Source organism: Cryphonectria parasitica, assembly GCF_011745365.1.
Source record: "Cryphonectria parasitica EP155 unplaced genomic scaffold M406scaffold_3, whole genome shotgun sequence".
Classification (NCBI taxonomy): Eukaryota; Fungi; Ascomycota; class Sordariomycetes; order Diaporthales; family Cryphonectriaceae; genus Cryphonectria; species Cryphonectria parasitica.
In genome coordinates, this window is record NW_024468911.1 from 4,583,142 (window position 1) to 4,604,269 (window position 21,128).

Consider the following 21,128-nt stretch of genomic DNA (forward strand, 5'->3'; position numbering starts at 1 on the left):
AGATCATGATTTGAGAAATTCATCGCATGAACTTGTACAAAGAAACGCTGTTACCATAACGGGAATTAGAGGCCACAAGCGAGGTACGTTGGGTTCTTTTTGAAACGGTGAAAAAGGCAAAGGGACTGGTCTTCATCTCCGAACTACTACTATCTACACTTTCATGCGGCCCCCAGTCGGCCACCGAATCCTCGGCGGCTGGCTGTAAGATCGGCCGCTCGGTACCTACTTACATACTAAGTATGTAATTGCCTGGTGGAATGGAATACTCAGCAGGGACTTGGGCTACTTCACATCAGCGTCATTTCGTTGTATTCACATCGCCCTGTTGGATGGGGGCAGAGAGGAATAAAAGAGTGTCTCAGTCCTGAGTGCTCCCTCTTGGTGTGTTGTTCACACCGAGCGGTGGCGAAAAGCGACAAGGAAATTACCAAGTCAACGCCAATAACCATGGAGTCAAAGAGCTATTTTCATAGTGTCTCTACTGTTGTAAAGGCCATATCGACAGTTCTCGGGCTTGGAGTTGACGAGATTGATACTCTCGCAGGAGACAGCACTTTTGTCAAGCTCGGTGGTGACTCTGTGGCCGCGATTCTTGTTGCTGCAGAGTGTCGGAAGGGTGGCATCTCCATACCAGCGAACGTTTTTCTGCGAGAGTCAACCCTGAAAGACGCCATCGTCAAGGCTGAAAGTTCTGCCCAGTTTCTATACATGCACCCAACTGCACTATCTATACCAACGCCGGCCCCTCTACTACCTTCTCGGTTCCTCGAACCTCTCACGACTGCTTCTTCTTCATCACTATCATCATCCTACAACACAGCCATCACAACTATTGACTTGGAGGCTTCCAACACGCTCTCGTGTTACAACGGAGAAATAGTATCTGCAAGAGACCTCTTGGGTCGCATCAATGCAACCGAATGGACCGAGCCGCAGCTTCTTTTACTTCGGGAAACAGCTAATGATCAGAAGCGGAACATTCTGACCATACATAAGGCATACACCGGTGAATGGGATGCTCACCTCGTCTGCAACGTCTGGACAAGCACTATTCTCGCCGAGCCGATATTCCGGGACGTTATTATCGACCTAGACATTCCCCCACACCACCTCCTGCCTCGGAAAATAATCCAGGTCGAGACCGAGGAAGATTTCAAGAGAGAGCTCCAAAATGCAGTCCTCGTCAACGGTTCACTGTGTCATCTGACCGTTGTACAATTAGCGTCGTCTTCCGTCGCGGTTGTCTGGCGCGTCCACCACTCTTTCATGGATGGGTTCTCCGCCCGCATTCTTCACGATAAAATCAGTCGCAATCTGCTAGGAGGAGAACTTACAGCCAGTCCCGGTCCGTCCTTCAAGGATACGGTGCGTGCGCTGGGTAGATTACGAGACGAGAGGGGACAAGCCACGAGACGGTTCTGGGACAACAAGCGAGAGCAGTTTTCATCTGCGGTTGGCAAGCTGTGCCTGAATCCGCAGCGGGTTCATGGCGGATTGGCATCACAGCGATGCATCACGATTCAATTTCCTGAGGCGGACCTGGCAGCTGCTCGAGCACGAACAGGGTATACAACTACGGTATATTTTGCGGCAGCATGGGCCCTGACTCTCGGCAAATTCATGGATACCGATCAGGTCTACTTTGGAATGGCCTTTTCGGGACGTGACCTACCCATCTTGGGTGCGTTCGATGTTGTCGGGCCACTCATTAACATCCTTCCACTGTTTGTACAGTTACCGTTGGTGGGCGACCGAGAAACGTCTGCCAGGGCATTCCTTCGACGCATACAAGAAGGCATCCTTGGGTTGAGCGACGTTCAACACTCGGATACGACAGATGGATTCGACAGGCAATTCACTTCTATCATAGCCACGCAGTTTGAGGAATGTGAAGGGGCAGAGAAGTCTCCGCCAGTAGACCCCAACCGCCCTGATATGCAGTCTGGGATTCCCCTGAGCCTTGTTATCCAAGGGCAGAGTCGGCTGCAAGTGTTCTACTCTACTGCTGACTATTCCGAAGAGGATATGAACAACGTTTGGTCCGTCTTTCGGAATGGTATGAACTGTTTTCTCCAAGACGACGACGACAGGCCATTGGTGCCCGCTATCCAACATGGGCTCATGCCGCGGGAAATGGAACAGACCATCCGACAATGGAGCAACTGCGAGTCTTTTGAGGCTTTGGATGATTCGAAAGGAGATGACCTCGTAACGTTATTCGAAAGTGTCGTGGCAAGACAGCCAACGGCAGTGGCCATCACACGTGGCCATGGGCAAGACGTCTCTTATGACGACTTTGACAAAGCGGCAGCCGCCGTCGCGCGGGAACTCAGCTGGGTCGAGCCCAACGAACCTGTGTGCGTATACGCCACTCGATCGATCTACTGGCTTGTTGCCATCTTTGGTGTGCTCAAAGTAGGGGGCGTGTATACACCACTAGATCCGTCGGCACCAGTCTCCGTGCGGCATGCAAACTTCGTACGAAGTGGTGCGCGCGCCATCCTCTTTCCCTCGAGCGGATCTATCTCCGCAGACACGACACCTCTTAATTGCCTGACAATAGCCGTCGACAATCTTGTAGACAAGAGCAAGACAGAGGCGCGTCAAGACCATCTCGCAATTTCTTATCCAAGAAGACGTATCGCTCGTCCAGATGATCTCGCGTACATATGTTTCACGTCCGGCTCCAGCGGTCAGCCCAAGGCGGTGCAGTGTACTCACAAAGGCTTGGTCGCCTTCCAGAAGGACTACTCTGTTCGTCTTGCTGCGAAGAAAGGGACAGTGGTGGCTCAAGTCATGTCCCCCGTATTCGATGGCAGTATTCATGAGATATTCTCTGCCCTCACGCACGGCGCGACACTGCGATTGGCGTCGGCTGATACCCAAGATCACCCGTTGGCGCATCTCCAGGACTGTGACTCGGCCATTCTCACCCCTTCCATTGCGAATGCACTGGATGCTGACCAGTACCCTCGTCTGCGTAATGTATGAGATCGTCCCATTTCAGTTTCAAAGTGCACAACTGACAGAGGCTATCTCTAGGTCTATCTGGTCGGGGAAGCCGTTCCTCAGTCTGTCTCTGATGCATGGGCAAGGAACCGTTGCGTGTACAACATGTATGGACCAACCGAAGCGACTTGTGGCGCCACAATCAAACAACTGGCACCAAGCAAGCCTGTCACACTTGGCCAGGCCAACCCATCAAGCAGGGTGTATGTACTGGATCGGAATCATCATCTGCTCCCCCCCGGCGCAGCGGGCGAGCTGTATATTGCAGGTATCCAAGTATCAAACGGATATATCAACCTGCCTTCGGAGAACGCAAACCGCTTCCTTTCAGACTCCATTCTGCCCAAGGCTGGTCAGAGAATGTACAAAACGGGCGACTATGGCTATCGAGACAGCATGACAGGAGAAATCTACTTCATTGGTCGCAAAGATCGGCAAATCAAGCTACGCGGGTTCCGACTCGACCTCGATGACTTGGAACTACGCATCACCAAGGCCATCCCAAATTGCAGAGGCGCCGCTATATTCCGGCGCGAAGACTATCTAGTGGCAGCATACCAGATCCCTTCTAACTCGACAAATGCGGTTGGCGAATTGGAGGCCAAGATCCTCATTAGCCATGCTCTGCCCCCATATGCAATGCCCCGAAGAATCCTGGCGTTGTTCGACCTACCTCTTACGGCAGCAGGCAAGCTAGATTATAAGAAGCTCGAGCAGATCGACAGCACCAGTGTTGTGAGATTGCAATCTCAGCAGAAGAGCATGACCGAGACCGAGATGATGATTGTGCGGGCTGTGCGCGATTTGATGAGGCTCGACTCGAGTATAACCATTGACCGAGACTCAGACCTCACGGCGCTGGGCGGGCACTCAATCGTGCAGTTGCGGCTTGCAAGTCGCATTTCGTCCTTCATCCAACGGAAATTCACCGTCAGAAATGTTATCGACAATCCCGTCATCTCGCACCTGGCGTCCTCAGTGGACGAGGTAATGAATGGAGAGGTGGCTGTGGACCAAGATGGTTGGGCGCAGCCCTCTTGCCTTGGTAGCAGCAGAGCAGGAGCTGCCTTTGAAGACACAATTGTATCGCCCATCGAGGCTGTCTGGTTCTCGAGATATCAGCAAAACCTTGGAACTTCATCATTCAATGTGGCACACGTCTCAGAACTGGACGACTGTTTCGATCAGCATTCCGCACTTGTGTCCTCATGGACAAAGGTCCTGGCAAGACACTCAATTCTGCGCTGCAGGTTTCGTCCTTCGATTACGGCGCACGAGGGCGTGGAGAGGTTCTACGCTGCTGAACCACCCGAGGCCTTTTACGTGGAGTCGTTTGACCTTCGGGCTGCGATCAATACCGAGTTCTCACTCGAGACTGAACATCCCATACGGGTGTTAGTTTCCAAAAGACACATGCTGGTCTGCGTGAGCCACATCATTTGCGATTATTCTACCCTTGAGCGGCTTTTTGAAGAGTTTGCCGCTGCATATTACCACGACGATAGAGTCGAGGCGTCACTGTTGGCTTCTCAAAGATGTTATCAAGACAGCTCTTGGTGTAATGTCGACGTCGACCAAATCACAGCCAAGTTCTGGCGGTCTTACCTCTCTGGTATCGATGTCAAGAGACTGCCTCCTTACATGAAGAGAGCTCGAACATCGCACCATGGTGAGTCGCGCATGTTCCAGCTCTCGAAAGATGCGGTGCATAGCCTCGAGACGATTTCGACATCACTACACCTCACCATGCATCAAGTCGCACTGGGTACCGTATCCCTGGTTCTACAGGCAGATAGCTTGGACAAGCAAGACTTGATATTGGGCAGTCCGTACCTAGGAAGACAGGAGGAGGATATGCACACCATCGGACTTTTTTTGCAACCACTACCAATACGCGTCCCGAGGCGGTCGAAGATGGGTGAGAGCCTTGGGGACGCCCACGTGGAGGATTTCCTTCATGCAGTACAAGACTCTGCGAGATCTGCTCTCGGTCACGGCATCGGTTGGACCTCGTTGATGGACGTTCTCTCCTTGTCGGATGATGAGAATTTGCGCTCGGCTGTACCTGTGCCGAACCCGAACCACCCACTCTTCGATGCCATGGTAACCTTTCACGAGCGTAGTGCAACTGGCAAGGCGTCATCGTTTGCAAATGGGGCTATAGCGGGGGTTGAACCTCTGATTACCTGGGCCGAGGGCGCCAAGTTCGGCATCATGTTTGAGTTCTCAGCTGTGAGCTCGTCAGTGGTTACACTTCGGATAGAATATGACACCTCGGTGTTCTCGGCTGATGAGGTGCTGGTCATGGCTGGACGGATCGACGCTGGGTTGGAATATCTATGCCAGTATATGGCATCATCGATGACGGTCAGAGACGTGGAGGATAGACTTCTGCATGCTGATGGCACTGTACCTGGGAGAAACAGGGTTAAGGGCGTAGAGTTCGGGACTCGTTTAGCCACCCTAGTGTAATGGTCAGAAAAGTTACAATGATCAGCCAGCGTTGGGATAGCCTCAGCTGGTACTTCGTGGATATCTTGGTGTTTTTCAAGGAGTTCTCAGCCGATTATATGCCATAGTGTTACGTCCTATTCGACGGCTTCGGGGCATCTCACTTTGCAGCCCAATATCCCAAGTTCACTGAAATTAGGGCATCATCGGTCGACTTAAGCTTACTTCCTAAGAAGCTTACCGCAAAGCAAGCAAACCTAGGTCGGCAAATGGGTCAATGCCATAGGCTATGTAAAGTTTTGTCATGTATCTGTTGAAAGCCCTAGTTACAGATATGTTATACCCCCCGGCCCCCCAAAGGAAAACCCTCTCAGTGGGAGTGGAGAGAAATTTTGAAGTAATTGCTAATCAAGCTTCTTATAGACTGCATTATTAAAAGGTTCATTCAGATTACCATATCTGATGAGTGTCCCTGAATTCCACAGAGAATATTGTGAAGATATATACTATGAAATTGGCTGCATGGAGGGTCTTCTCTGTACACCTCGTATGTTAGGCATCAACAGCAGAAGAGAAGCATCAACATCGAACATATCTACACAATTCCAGAAAGCGCTTTTCCATCCAGCCATCCATAGGAGGAAGGTCAGTGACAAGACAGAACTATCAGACTTGAGGACAGCAAAATTGCCTTCACAGCCTCAATTCTCTCCTTCTGGGTAGGTCATTTCCATCGAGCTCTAGGTATCAATTGACTGGCTTGTTGAAGCGACAACTCCTTCTGTCCAACTTGGCATCAACCCCCACCAAAGAAGATCAGACAAGTCGTTGTTGAAATTGGACACCAAGGCGGTCGCACTATGCTGCTGTTCTCGACCAAAGCGTGTTTCTGCTGCGTCTTGGGGCCCGTCTTGGCCGTCAGTGCTCGCGGGTGGAGCGGAGCCCCCTTGGGAGGCGTTTTGAAACACGACCTGCGGCAACAACCTGGAACTTTCTCCGTACTTTAATCACCGTCACGATATAAATCTCAAATGGAGACGCATCTCCCCTTCGATTTTGGATGAAGAGCGTTTCCACGTTCACATACCAAAAATAGCGTCTTCTGCGGTCAAAGTGAGACTATTCAGCCAATCCAACCAAACTCAGTTTGCCATTTCACCACATCGCAACCAAAAGTAAACAATCTTCTGAAGCATCAAAACAAAAACAAACAAGAAACCATGGGTCTAGCCAATGCACCTAACAGGCCACCGCCGCCACCACCTGTCAAGACAGGACTACTGGACAACCGGTCGAATTCATACTATATCGACTCCCCGGATCGGGGACTTGCCAGCCCGCCCTCAGCGTCGCAAGCCCTTATGGCAGCATCGCCGTCAAGCCCCTTTGCATACCCGCCTTACTCGGATCAGATAGACCGCTCTCTCGCCGACGAGCGCCCGCTATCGACTGGCCCAGTGGTCAGAGCAGCATCTCACAGCACAGCCAGAGCACCTGGGTACACCCAAAACATACAGCAACAACCACCAGAAGAACTCGTCAACAAGGACGAGCATGAGGATGATGACGACGAGGACGAGGACGAGGAGACCCCTGAGCTTCCACCCCTCATCATCATCACCGGCGCCGGTTCCGGCCTAGGCCTCGCCCTCTTCAAGCACTTTTCCGCCGGCAGCCCCTCCTCCCCAGACTTCAAATACGACGTCCTGGGCGTCGACAGGCACCCCTGGCGCCTGGCTGGCAAGGGCTTCCAGTGGCAGGCCCCGATCGGCGGGCGCGGGCAGTTCGTCCAGCTCGACGTGACGGCGAGTGCCAAACGTCTGGACACGTGGGCCGAGAACTGGCTCTACGCGCCCGTGACGACGACGGCGAACAGGAACGACAGCAGCGGGAAGAACAAGAAGAAGACGAAGCGCCACCCTCGCCCGGTATCGTTGTTGATCCACTGTGCAGGAGCACGTGGCCTCGTGCCAGGTGTGGCAGAGCAGGCGGTGCCAGGAGACCTCGCGGCCGCCGAGGCGCTGGAGTTTATGGACGCCGAGACAATGAGGCAGACCTACGATGTCAACGTCGTCGGCACCCTGCAGCTCGTGCAGGCTGTCATCCCGCACCTGCAGCTCCACGCCGACTGGGTCAAGGAGCGCCAGGAGGAGGTGACGGCCGCGTTTGGCGGGAGCACCGAGTGGCTCGACCAGCTGCGCCAGCAGGGCAGCCGGGCGTCTCTGCAGAGCACGCACACGAGGCCGCTGCCCTCGAGGGATCCGCCTCCCAGGGCCGTCATCTTGGGGAGCAGTATGGGGAGTGTGGGTGGGAATACGTCGGGAGGGGCCTATGCGTACAGGGCAAGCATGGCGGCCCTGAATGCTATAGTGAGGAGTCTGAGCATTGATGTGCCTGATGTATGTTTTGCAAGTGTACATCCTGGCTCTGTGGAGGCGCCCTCAGCCAAAGGGCAAGAAGGACCAATCACTTACGAGGAGAGTTTGAAGGGTTTGTTGCCCTTGATCGAGAAGTTGGGCGATGACAACCTGGCCAGTGGATGTTTTGTTGATAGATTTGGTGATCCTATCAAGTGGTGAAGACAGGAGTGTCAATCCAGTAGATACAAAATAGAAAAATAATTATATTAAACTGAATTAATTTTGCACATCAAAATGCAGACCAGGTAAGTTTTCCAATGCTAAAACTCCAGTAATGACTTGAACCGTTGATTGGACCCAAGAAAGAAAGGGGGAAAACGCCGTCGCTTTGCCCAGGATGCCTATGAAGAGTGAGAGTGTTGTGTCTAAGTAGTTACGCGAGGCGTTACGAACTTCCCAAGATGCGACTATACGCATCCTCAACCTCGCCCGCTAGCTCCAGCAGGCTGACAATCACAATTTGATGCGTCAAGTTTGGCAGTCTTTCTCTGTGCAATCCGATCCACTCGAGAGGCGGCGTCGCCTCGCCCATGTCGCGCAGCTGTGGCGTCTCGATAATCGGTGGCTCCAGGGCATGATACTCGTACTTGGATTGTGGGAGCTCCACCTCGGCTGTGATCTTGCCCTGTTGCTCCTCCTTCTTCCCGTTCCTCTCCTTCGGCGGCTGGCTTTCTTCCTTCTTTTTCTTCTTCCTCTCTTCCTCCTCCTTCTGTTGTGACCCCATAGACGATGATGGAGCTGGCTCTGGGAGCACACCAGTGACCTTGATCGCGCTGGTCAGCGCAACCTCTCTTCCATAGGTCTGTGCCAATGATCGGCTATGGTTTGCCCACATGCCCCGGATGAACGATATACGGCTGTAGTTCCACCCAACTTCCACTTTGCCCTCGAAGGCTGATTTGAAGATGTAATCAATCTGTGGGGATTCTGGGGTCTGCCACGTCTGCATGATGGCCTCGACCTTGGGCACCTTGAGGATGGTCCCGCCGCGGGACCCGGTCGCAGACTCTACCACGTCCTCGACCGAGAGCTCGCTGAGGGCCTTGGGCGCACCAGCAGACCTCACGCCTGCGAGGCCGATGCGTAGCTGCCCGAGGGTGAGGCCTAGAATGCTGTGGATCCGGTGGTCATCCAGAGAGGCTGCGAAGCGCGCTTGAGCATTCATTGCTTCCGCCTTGAACACCTGGTGATCCGAGAAGGTGGTTGGGAAGATGCCTAGGTTGAGTGCCTTGAGTGTCACCACGACATCGGTATCTAGAGAGATGGGCGCCCTTGCCAAGACCTCATCGTCTCTGGCTTTTGGAATGGACGGTTTCTGAACGATAGCAGTGGCTGATGTGACGGAGCCCCGCCTCATGAACTTCTCGATCTCTCTGAGCGAGGTCTCGAAGCTGGCCTGTCGCTCTGCCACAAGTTTCTTGAGAGCTTGATACAGGGCGACAGCCTGGGCAGCAGATGTCGTGGTTCCAAAGACTTGCACAGCCTCACCATTAAGAGTCGCTACAAGCCGGTCACCTGACTCATCCTGTGAGCGTCGAACGTTGTACATGAGGAAGTCCAGGGACGTGATGTCGGCGACGAGGAAGGCCTGGTAGTCGAAGGCAGCCTTGACGCGAAAATGGCTGAACGTGACCGACGCCTGGATCATAGGGGTCTCCACCAGGGCTTGTTGTCTCTCTGGCCACTCGATCGAAGTTCGCAGCTGGAAATCCTGCAGAGCCACAAATCCGCCCATACGCCCTTGACTTTCAACCCCAATTCTCTGGAATCCCATACAAAGATTCTGTTCCCAGTCTGTGGTTTTCTTGGAGGATATCCAGAACTCCTCGATCGCAAACTTGGACTTGCCGATGGCTTGGCCAAGATCGACACTAATCTCGAGCGCTGCCATCGATACCGTGGCTGTCCAGGGAAAAGCTGCAGTCGCCGCCACTTGCTGATATCTCTGTACGAGGTGGCCCTGGGAGGTTTCCGTCTGTAGCTTGGCCACCGGGCTTGTTGACGTGCTTTGGCGAACGTCTCTCGGCAACCAGATCTCTCTGAACAGTAAAAAGTCTTGCAGCTGTTTCGTGTTCACCGACACGCCCATGGGGCTAAATTTCAGAATCGCGGACAAGCCGCTGACGCCACTCACATGCTTGCTGTTCATGAGTGACAGAACGATGGAGTCCACTTTGAAATGGCCCGTCTCTTCTCGAGAGTACACATGCCGAACGGAAGCATGCAGATTGGTGATCGCTCCAGAGACAGCAAAGAATTTGCCTTGATCGGCAGAAGCCACAGTGTTAATGGTCACATACACGTCATCAAAGGAGGCTGTGGCTTCGACTCGCGCGATCGGTTGACAGCTGAGCGTGAAGACCTGCTTGCAGATGCGCAGACCAAGATTCAGTTTTAGTCGCCCAATGACAGCATTCGGATCAAGAAGGTAGTCCTCCTGGGCAGGCTTGGGTGTAACGAGGACTGCTGGTGTTTCGGCCTTCTCCTCGGAATCGCTATTGCCAACGATCTCCTTGACGCTCGAAGTGAGGTCCATCACTAGTGGCACGAACGACGGGTTAAGGGTGTTGTCAGAAGCATCAATCATGAGTTCGCCGTAGAGCGATGGATCCTCTTTGCCCGAATCCCTGTACTCAATTTTAACCGCGACACCAGGAGACTTCATCACGGTCCCCTTTCCACTGCTATCGGTCGTGAACTGCCCATATTTCCCAGCAAGTCCAGCTCGAGATGATTGCGATGGGTCGTCGGTGTCTTTCTTCGCAATCAAGTATACTTTGGCTCCAGCGAAGTCCGCATCCAGGAGGAGTGACTCCATTGGTTTGTTGCCCAAAAGCGTACGGCGTGGTTGAGCAGCCTTTTGCGTCGGGGCTTCAACTTGCTGGCCGGTCCTTCTTGGAGGCGCCCAGTGCTGAGTCGCTTGCCTGGCCTTGTCGACGGACAGCTTGATCGAGTCGACGATATGTGCCACGGGGATGACGAAGCCTGAGGTTAGGCGCAGATCCAGAGACTTTCCGACGGCTTGGAATGCCATCCGGCGAGTGCTTGCCGTGGACACATAAGCTACATTGAAAACAATCTCCGGCATCAAAGCAGAGTTGGCCGGGCGCACGTTCTTGTCTTGGTCGGTAGGAACCGTCTGCACCTGGAGATTTTCAACGGACAGCCTGGCTGAGTTTTTGGTGCGGGTCCCGAACTGGATCCTGTCCCAGCTAAACACCAGATCTTCTTTTCCTTGGGATGATGGCTCTTGCGCGTCCGTAAGAACAAGCCAAGCGATCTGCATCCTACGGATCTCGAAGTTGTATCTGGCCGACGAAAGAAAAGAGTCGAAGAAGTCCGAGTCATCCTCTTCCTCCTGTTCATCGTTCAACGTGATCTTCGGCTTTGTCTGTCTCAACTTCCGCAGCAGTTCGAGCTCACGAGAAGTATCAAGGTCCTTGATCTTGTCATTCATGTAGCCAGCTACATCCACAGACGTTGATATAGTCTCAGGTGAAAGTGTCACGTCAAAACCATCAGTGGTAATGTTGAAATGTCTCTGCTCTGAGCCGTCTTCGGCCAAGTGCGCTGTTGCCGTGATGAGAGCGCTGAAGGCTACGCTGCCGCAAGTGCGGAAGTTGCCTTCAACCCCCCTGGCAATCTTCCACTCAACCCCCTGTAAATCAATGTAGATCTCTGGGTTACTCAGAATCGGCCTCGCTGGCTCTGGACGGTTTGTCATTCTCAAGTGGATGCGACCCAGGCCGAACAAAATGTGTGCCAGAGGCTCGACTTCAGACTTGAGCGGCGAGTTGCCAAAGATCTTCAATCCCTCGAAAGTCACATGGACCACGTAGACAATAGGTGATTTCGTTTTCTGCTCTGATGGCGTGTCCTGCACAACAGTCGCCGGCCGGCTACCGGTGTTGAAAGTTTCACGCATGTGGCCCTGAATCATCTTCACTTGCTCTTGGATATCATTGATCGCGTTGGACATTTCCGGGCGATTCAAAGCACTGAGAAGACTGTAGACCGATGATGCATCCAGATTGATGAGCTCGACTGATGCGACAGTGGACATCGAGTGTTCACTCTCACCCACGCGGTACTTTACTCTGCCGTTCAGCGGTGGGATTTGCAGCAACGACAGAGACCGCAAGTGGTTGTTGACCCGGGCTTGAACTTCATGAGAGTTCTCCTTGATGTCAAAATCGATGATCAATTCTTTGCCGAAGTTCGCAGCCATCGCAACGCGGGCAACAACACCAGCCATGCGATATGTGAGAGATTGCAGAAGTGGGATGCTGACGTGGTACTCGTCGAGGAACATTGCCACATTGACTCGGAAGGAGGACAGTCGATCCCGAATTTTCCTTCCTGATCGTTTTGGTCGAGGCGAAGAAGGCAATTGCGCCAGCAACCGATTAAACCGTGCTGCCTCATCTTTGACTAGGAGATCAAGAACTTCCAGAAGACCAGTGGGATCCTGTTCGACTGCAAACGTGAGCTGCTTGCTGCTTGCAGATGCTTTGATGGTATGCCGGTCGATTGTTTCCGTGGCCTGAAGCGTGTGGGACGCGATGACCGCGGGATCACGAAGTTGAAACACTCCGAGAAGTTGGCCGTGGCTCCGGATCAGTGAGGTCACCGCGTTGCAGCCCAGAACAAAATCCATATCTTGACTGCCGCTTGGGCCATTCCTGACGAGCAAAGATGCCTTCATGCCACTCGCAAGGGAGGCAGCATTCAGATTGATAGCATCAAAATCAATTTCTCCACGGCTGACAGCAACGGCAATGTGAATCGCTTTGCCGGGTTTGAAGGAATGGCCTTCATGAGAGCCCTCGGACTGCTGATGCTCATCGTCCTGAAACCTGTTGTAGAGTCTGAGGACATCATCGACGAGCTCGAGGAGATCCCAGTTCAGTCTCACGGCGGCTTCTCCACAGTACACATTAAGCACCATGACTGAGGCAGCACCCGCTGTGTTGTTGTTCTCAACATCTGGGTCGCTCTCTGTACTGGACGACCCGTTATCCTGGAATCTGGTAGTGATGTCGGAGAACATGATCTCGTTCTGTCTTGGACCAGGATCAAGGACAAGGCGAACATCGCGAAGACGCATCACAGCGAGAAGGGGCAAGCTCGATCCCGTAGAGTCGGATTCATCCTTTGGAATTTTGCCAAAGACATGTTGTATGAGCTCCGTATCGTCCATGTCGCCAACATCCCAGCTCCTCCAAGATTGGAAGCCACTGACGACTTGCTGACGGACGTCGCTGGGAATATCGAATGCTGACCCGAGACAGTCAAGTCGAAGGGTAGCGCGCCTGGCAGTATCTAACGTCGTCCAGATCTGTCGAAGCCGGCTGATGAGCTTCCACGAATCATATGTTCGTAGATGGTCATTCACTGATCGCAGGACCGCCGATGGCCTGATTAGGAATGCCGGGTCTATAGCATTGTGGCGCTCGGCAACAAGTCGGTGTATAAGAAACTTTTTGAGCTTGTCCTCCCTGGACATGGCGGGCGAGAATATTTTTCCAAGCTCGGAGGCCAGCGTTGTTGTCCTGTGGACAAGCGATGCAAGATACTCGATCTTCTCGGATGACAGGCTGCAGTTGATGACTCCAAAGTCGCCATCGACATAGGTGACGTCTTTAGAGCCCATGGACACCATGACATTCTCAACCTGCGCTTTCACAGCTGCGTGGGCGTCGAGTCGGGCAGCCAGCCGTTCTGCAGCCGAAATGGCTAATAAACCCAGTTTGGAGTGGAAAGAGTGTCTAGTACGGAGACTCCTGGCATCGAAGGGATCGGCCCATGTTGTCTCCGTCCTCGTCGTAAGAGCCAGCTCGCCTATATGAAAATCATACTGGTCTTGCTCTTCCTCGGGTGGCTCTGAAGAGTCCAGCTGAGATGAGTTCAGGACGCGTAGGTTAGCTCGAGGAATCCGCAGATGAAGGTCGGTGATGGATCCATTCATCGTCCGCTTTTTCTGCTTCCCAAATATGTCTGTCATCGCTTCGATTTGTACAGCATCGAGCACATCCTCTGGCTCAGAAAGCTGTAGTGCCGACATCAACGATGCAACGTGTCTCGCAGCAGCTGGGTTCACGAAGCCGGTGAGACCTGTCGGAAATTCAACTAAGATGCTGGAATAGGCTCTGTCTTCTTTCAATGCACTTGGATCGATGTCGTCCAGATCAAATCTGGTGCTAGTTGAATCACTATCTTGGTCGACTTCGATGCTGGGAACAAGAGTTTCTGCTGTATCTGGTTGGACTGTCTCGAGCGGAAAGTAAGGCGCGAAATACTGGCTAGAAAACGCAACAGTATTGTGAACCGGATCCCTACCATCACCGAAGTCCCCATAGGCACTATAAAACGCCGATCGATGATCAGTCGACCCTGAGGCCTCCCTCCGGTGATAGGTTTGCGGCCCTGTATGATGCTTGTCCACTGGGGAGAAAGGCTGTCGGCTCTCTAGCGTTCTTGAGTATGCAGATGAGCGCCGAGTAGAGGCCGGTCCCTTAACGCTGCTCTGGCTTGAGCTGCTTAAACTTAGAAAGGATGCTCTATGGTTGAGGCTCCTCGAGCGCCGCGAGGTGCTGCCGGTCGAAAAAGAGGCTTTGTCATCTGACATGGCTTCTGCAGATACTGGCTGAGGAATTGGTGGTACAGGCTGCGCTGGTGGATCGACAGGGACTGGGACGTGTTCTCCGAGAAGACCAGGTAGGACAAGAAATGGAGTCCGCAGAGTCCGTTGGTCTTCACGTCTGACCAGTTCTTGCTGTAGTCTGCGCTGGTTCGAAAAGTCGAACTTGCGTCCCACTATTGCCAAATGGACACTGGTCCGAACCAACAGATCCGGATCAACAGCATCGTTGGGCCGTGCTCGATGCTTCGAGACAGACTCTGCGTTCACGCAAGATAATGCCATATCTGGAATTTTGACGTGTGCCCTCTTGGAGTAATGAGACCTTGCCCAGTCATTGTATTTGACGTCAACGGAACCGGTTGAGAAGAGAAACGCGGCCTCTTCGACGTGGAGCCAAAGCTTGACACTCTGCACGAATACACGAAGGAATGTGACATCGTAGAGAACGATAGCAGACGCAGGGATGAGTGCATTCTCTTCGTCATCGAAGGTGAACCCGAAGGCCTTGCCACCTGACATGAGCGTCATGAGAAATTGAGCAGAGCATTCTCCTGTCACCGCGCCGACGGAGATGTCCCAGTTGCAGAGATATGTAGGTTCGGTAGGCGGCAAACCGAAGACGCGATGGCCGTAGACATTGACACCGTCTATGAAGAGTTCAGTCGTGGCACTTGTACTCAGAGGAGTTGCAGTTCCCGTATCATCACGTCCTAGAGCTAGGTGTGCTGGGCTGAGAACGAGGTCCAAGTCCATATAATAGTTCGTGAAACGAAGATCTATAGTGAGACTTGACGCATCGATCTGAACATTTCGCTCCGCGGAGTAGAGGTTGGCAGGCAAAAACACCTTGGGGTCGTCTGCTCTCACGCTGAGAACAACATCCATATCGTTGGATTTCTTCGGAGGTGGTCTCGCTTGTAGCTCGGCTTCGGGGTCTGTGTTTTTCAATCTCAACATGTCCTGGTATTCGTCAAGTGTCTTGAAATGAACATCGTCTCCGAAATAATTGTCTTTCATTTTGAGGAAGTATCTGATCACGAAACCGTATAAGTGGACCACTGGCGACTGTCCGTTAATGTTGAGTACCAGTGTGTCTGTCGTCGCTGCAGAGGTGATTGCGTTGTAGTGATATTCACCATCCACAGCCAGGTTTTCCAGGTGTCCCACCGACATGGACTTGAGGAAGCTGCCTTGGGTGTTCCACGGCGGCACGTGGAGGTCGATGAACGCCTCCTCGGCCTTTACATCAAAGGGTATCATGTTTTTGGGCGGTCTGTATTTGTCGATCGCGACGCAGGTGCTTGCATCCAGAAGAGGGCTCTTGATAGTGATGTAGGTATTGTCTTCGAGATCGGTCGGTTTGTTGATGATGTTGCCGTCGTTGACATTGAGGTAGAGATTTAGATTCCGGAAGTGTAGATCAAGGGAGTACTTGAAAGGCGTGAAGACGAGGTATTCAGCAGGCGGACCACTTGACCAATCATTCACAAGGTCCGTGAGCAGGAAGACATGGTCTCTGAGTATGAATAGATCGAGTGCCTCGGTATCTATGTCAAACCTCCACTGACGTAGGGCATTCCACTTCAAAGGAGTGGGCATCTCACACGAGATGCGCTGCTTGCCAGATTGCCACAAAAGTTCATGATTTATGCTGCTTGATATTTCCGTCTTGGGAAAGTCGAGATCGAGAGAGCTCGAAAACCCATTAGGACCTGCAAACATATCCATGTGGTAGGAAATTGTAGCATTTGCCGCGATCTTGACGTCGAGCCATCCGTATTGGCGTTCGGAAGCACCTGAAGCGGCCTGATCTTTCTGCTTCGAGCGATTCTTAGTCCTTCGATTGTCATGTGGTTTCTCGGTCTTGTAAGGAGGTTCTTTGCCTCTGAATCTCCAATTTTTGGATTCTTCTCTGATTGGTACTCGCAGTGTCACCTCATCGTCGAGTTCCACATACAGCTGGAACTGAGTAGGCACCCGACTGGCTCCAGTGGGAAGGGGTTTCGCCGGTTGCGAGTCCTTGCAGAGCCCAGGAAAGAAGACGCGCTGGAGTTCTGCTCGATGACGGTCCGCCCACGGTCCATAGTTCACAGAACCTCCCTTGATCGATATGTTGATTCCCCAGGCCGGTGGTTGGTCCCCATTGATTTTGTTCCCCGCTCGATCACCCTCGACTGCGCTCTCGAAAGTGTTCGATCGCCGAGGCGCCACCAGGCTAGGTGTATCCCAATAGATTGTGATAGTAGCCTCTGGAGTATCCAACACCGTGTTTTCGGCTGCGTACTCAACAGAGGCCCAACGCAGGTGCTCATTCTTCTCAAGGTCGTCCAGATACCTTGTGAGCCCTTGCCAGTGGTCAGATCCCGGCCGTTGTCGATCTGAAGTTGCGATAGGTGTCCTATCACCCAAAGAGAAGGATTCAACGGAGGACCTCCAGAAGGGTACCAGATCTCGCAATTGATTCAACGCCTTGCGGCGATATCTGCGGAAAAAAGAGCGTCGTGGCAGTGGCTCGGAATCCTGGGCTGCTTGTCTCTCTCGCAGTGCTCTTTCAACTTGGTCCTCTCTGTAATCCTCATTGTCTCTCATCTCGATGACAGGAGAGTCCAACTTGATCTTGTACAGCTGCCGATATGGATCAGGCGTTTCTGTAGCCACGGCATCAATTTCGCCAGTCAAGCCCTTAGCTTTGACGATCATGATAGACTTGGTGTTCTCGTTGCCCATTACCAAGGCAGCTTTGGTGCACTGCAGGTGAATCGGAAAGAACTGCAGCAATAAGGGGAGCTCCTCCTCTGAAGAGCGGTTTTCAGACTGAGTCGCACCATTTCCTTCGAGCACAGTACTCTGCCAAGTCGGGTGCTGCTTCGTGGACCCGATATCGCTGCTATCTGCACCAGGAGGCCCGTGGGCTGAGGCCGGATTGCGCATTGCACTATCAGCCAGAGCCTCCTTCGTCGTCATCTTTGCATTACGCCTTCTCAATTTGGCATGGCTGTCATTCTCACCATGGTCATCAGCAGCGGGTGCCGTGTCTGTTGCATCACTGACCATGCCCTCGAGGACAGAGTCATAAGCCGCACTGCGATTGTAGACAAACCACTCGAGGCCTGATACGACGACATTGACCCGGCAGGGGAGCTTCGCCTTCCTGTTGTCCTTGCCATCTGCCTGCGCCTTGGCAGCGTCCTTTTCATTTACGATGCCGACATCCCGTACCCTCCATTGCCAGTACGACCAGGTAATGTAGCCTTTCTGAATGAGTATGGTTTCATTGTTGCCATGGTACCGTAGCCGGGTGAAGAAGACTCGCCCGCCGAGCAGGGAAATTTGCAGTGCCTGTATGTCGAGATAAATTCCGTACGCTCTCCAGGTGTATGTTCGGATAGCCAGTGAAATCAGAGATGCGAACACTCTGTTGAAGTAGGCGAGGAAGAAGACGGATAGGACGAGGGCGACGATGCAGTAGCCGAGGAATATGCTGCCAGAGTGGCAACGTCAGCGCATGTAAGAACCAGAAAAGCCTCTTCGATAGGAGTTCAACATACCCGCTGAACCCGGAGTTCGCGTAGGGACTCTTTTCGGTCATGCTTGGGTCCATGGTGGTAACGAATCGTCTTTTGTCCTCAGCCAGTGGTGGCACTCCACGCTCCTCCCCGTGATCTGTCAACTACTCCCATAGAGCTGATTACCGTCGCCATACCCTCAGATCATGCCATGCTAGGTCGAATGGAGGGAATTGTCGTCCGAGATGCAGTGTCTAAAAATCGGAGCAGCCTGAGCTGTGCTGTGTGTTGTTAAAGTCATTGCAGTGTAGTACGAAAGTATTGGCTCAGGAGTTTGGGAGGTACAACGTAAGATTGAAATTCGGGGCAGGGGTGTCGTGCAGTAGCTCAGCATGCACTGGCCCCACGTCATTCAACGCTGGCAGACAACCCCTGCAGCCCTGCTGGACACCTGGGGCCACTATTTTGTACAGCTAATCACTGCTCCTCTGTACACGCTACCCCAACATTGACCCGATAGTGGGGTCTATTTTGTGCTGTAATACAGCGCACTTCCCTGCTTCCCCAAACTGATGAAGCATGTGCCTCTCATATTGTTTTGCAGTCGTCAGTCTTCCTCCTCCTCAGATTTGCCCCCATCCTGCACATGACCACCACCAGACTACCTCAAAACCCATCACCACGGTTCCAAGGATGATGACCTTGTACTTGTAGGGCACTGTCCTCTTGTCTCTACACTTCTTCCTCTTGTTTCGTACCGTTTGACGTGCGAGGCCATGTCTGGAGGCACCGGGCAGAAGCTCACCTACGCCACCACGGTGGTTGCTGGCGTCGCGTCCTTATCAGCAACTATCGTGTCTCTGATGTATGTCTCGAGGTGAATCTGCATGGTTACCGGGTTCAAGTTACTAACACGTCCTCTCATAGATCAATATGGCTCCAAACGTATGTCGATAACCCGATTTACTCCACTGCCTCGATCGCCACGCTGATACCCCTCTAGCAAAAACTACAGGAAACCGCTGTTGCAGCGATATGTCGTGCGCATATTGCTCATGTAAGTCTAATCGGCCTCTGATTACGATCGAGGAGTAAGAGCCTAACACAGTACGCACTCTCAGGGTGCCTATCTACTCGATATCCTCGTGGATTAGTTTGGTCTCCTTTACAGCCGCACAGTTTGTCGATCCAATACGCGACATCTACGAAGCCTTTACGATCTATACCTTCTTCCAGCTTTTGATCAACTACCTCGGCGGTGAGCGGTCTCTCATTGTCCTCACCCACGGCCGGGCCCCCGTCAATCATCTGTGGCCCCTGAACCATGTCTTGTCCCGCGTCGATATTTCCGACCCATATACCTTCCTCGCGATCAAGCGTGGCATTCTACAGTACGCCTGGCTGAAGCCCATCTTGGGCATCTCCGCCATCGTTATGAAGGCGACTGGAACATATCAGGAGGGCTACATAGGCCTGAGTTCAGGCTACCTCTGGAGCGGGATTATCTACAACATCAGCGTGACGGTCAGCCTGTACTCGCTCGGGCTGTTTTGGGTGTGCATGCACGACGACCTCAAGCCCTTCCGGCCTGTGCCCAAGTTCCTGTGCATTAAACTCATCATTTTCGCGTCCTACTGGCAGGGCTTTGCCCTCTCGATCCTGGTCTGGCTGGGTGCGATCCCGGACGACGTCAAGGGCTACACGCCCGACAACCTGGCGGCGGCGATTCAGGACGCTCTGATCTGCCTCGAGATGCCCATCTTCGCCGTGGCGCACTGGTATGCATTCTCATGGCACGATTTTGCAGACAATAGCCTGTCTGCGGCTCGGATGCCCGTCTGGTATGCTTGTCGGGATGCGTTCGGGCCCCGGGATCTGATCGAGGATTCGAAGGAGACCTTTAGTGGAGACAAGTACAAGTATCGCTACTTTGATGCGAGCGACAGGGTCATGGCTCACGAGGACTCGAAGTCGAGATTGGCGAGGCTGAAGGCAGGCATGCGATACGAGAGGGGCGGTAAGGGAAAGTACTGGCTGCCGAGCCCTGGCGAGATCAACGAGGGCACCTCCCTGCTGCGCGGCGAGGCGAGTCGGGATAGGGCGCAAATGACGCATGGCGCGCTAGACGAGGATCCTACTCTGGATGACGAGATGGAGGGACTATATCGGAAGGCCAAGAAGCTGGAGTTTGGCGACTGGAACGTAAGTCTCTGCAATCTGCGCCCCTGCCCTCCCACGGGCAGTATCTTAACTGACTTTTGGTTACAGTATCCAGTCGTGACGGCCAACAAACCGTACCGGGACATGTGGATTACACCACAACCGAGCTTCGCTCGACTGCCTGGTATCGAGCCCCGATCGTCCTCATCGTCTCCATCGACCGCACGCCCAACGCCAAGGACAAGGACGCCCAGCACTGACCTCATAAAATCAAAGTCCAAGAAGAAAGGCAAAGGCAAGAATTCACCCAACTCCGCCGGCTCGAGCCAGAAGCCCTCAGCCCAAGTCCACAAGACCCGGGATGATCATCAATCTCCTCCCGCATCGAAACCCTCACCACCCCTCCCCCACGAGGAAGACGCAGGCCCATCGGGCTTCGGAACCGCGAATGAGGACTACAATACCCTGACGGAAGAATATCTCCAAGCTGCCCAGCACACAGGCTACGACGGCCGAGTCAAGGACGTCGAGAACGAAGGACCGCTGGTAGAGGGCTCGAAAGCATGGGAGGAGGCGCATGAGGAGCACGAGAGCCCATCTCCAGTCACGACCCCGATCGGGGCCATCGATGGCTCGGATGAGTTCAGGAATGTATGGGGCCGATAAAAAAAAAATTAAGACAGCAAGCAATCTTCGGGCATGGGGCCCCTTTTATTCTGCTCCTGTTCTCTTTTTCTCTCTTTGCTCTTTTGGAATGATTGTGAAAATTACAGCAAGGAAGCAAAGACGTTATTGAATGAGCCTTGGTGATACCCTCTATATTCTGTGGTATTTTTCTATACTGGGTCTCTTGCGCGCAGGCAGATGAGGAGGGTTGGCGGTCTTTTTCCTTTTAATTTTCTCTTGATATTTATAGACACGCACTGGTGGTAACAA

The 21,128-nt window shown here is 53.0% G+C and overlaps 4 protein-coding genes across 4 annotated transcripts; 3 read left to right on the forward strand and 1 right to left on the reverse strand.

The window, feature by feature from the left end:
- Positions 1–450: 450 nt before the first annotated feature.
- Positions 451–5,484, forward strand: M406DRAFT_253009 (uncharacterized protein; the record flags this gene model as incomplete). The annotated part of the gene is made up of 3 exons (XM_040916874.1): positions 451–764; positions 894–2,988; positions 3,046–5,484. The coding sequence occupies 3 exons, from the start codon at positions 451–453 to the stop codon at positions 5,482–5,484; spliced, it is 4,848 nt and encodes a 1,615-aa protein (XP_040779132.1).
- Positions 5,485–6,683: 1,199 nt separating this feature from the next.
- Positions 6,684–7,950, forward strand: M406DRAFT_70090 (uncharacterized protein; the record flags this gene model as incomplete). Its single annotated transcript, XM_040925313.1, has 2 exons — positions 6,684–7,862; positions 7,909–7,950. The coding sequence occupies 2 exons, from the start codon at positions 6,684–6,686 to the stop codon at positions 7,948–7,950; spliced, it is 1,221 nt and encodes a 406-aa protein (XP_040778949.1).
- A 318-nt stretch (positions 7,951–8,268) lies between these two features.
- M406DRAFT_338653 (uncharacterized protein) lies at positions 8,269–18,127 on the reverse strand (the record flags this gene model as incomplete). Its single annotated transcript, XM_040921367.1, has 2 exons — positions 8,269–18,007; positions 18,075–18,127. The coding sequence occupies 2 exons, from the start codon at positions 18,125–18,127 to the stop codon at positions 8,269–8,271; spliced, it is 9,792 nt and encodes a 3,263-aa protein (XP_040778950.1).
- A 687-nt stretch (positions 18,128–18,814) lies between these two features.
- On the forward strand, positions 18,815–20,444 carry M406DRAFT_218030 (DUF300-domain-containing protein; the record flags this gene model as incomplete). The annotated part of the gene is made up of 5 exons (XM_040915517.1): positions 18,815–18,897; positions 18,960–18,977; positions 19,036–19,089; positions 19,154–20,234; positions 20,301–20,444. Coding segments are annotated over 5 exons (1,380 nt in total), but the record flags the coding sequence as incomplete, so codon positions are not given.
- Between the last annotated feature and the right edge of the window lie 684 nt (positions 20,445–21,128).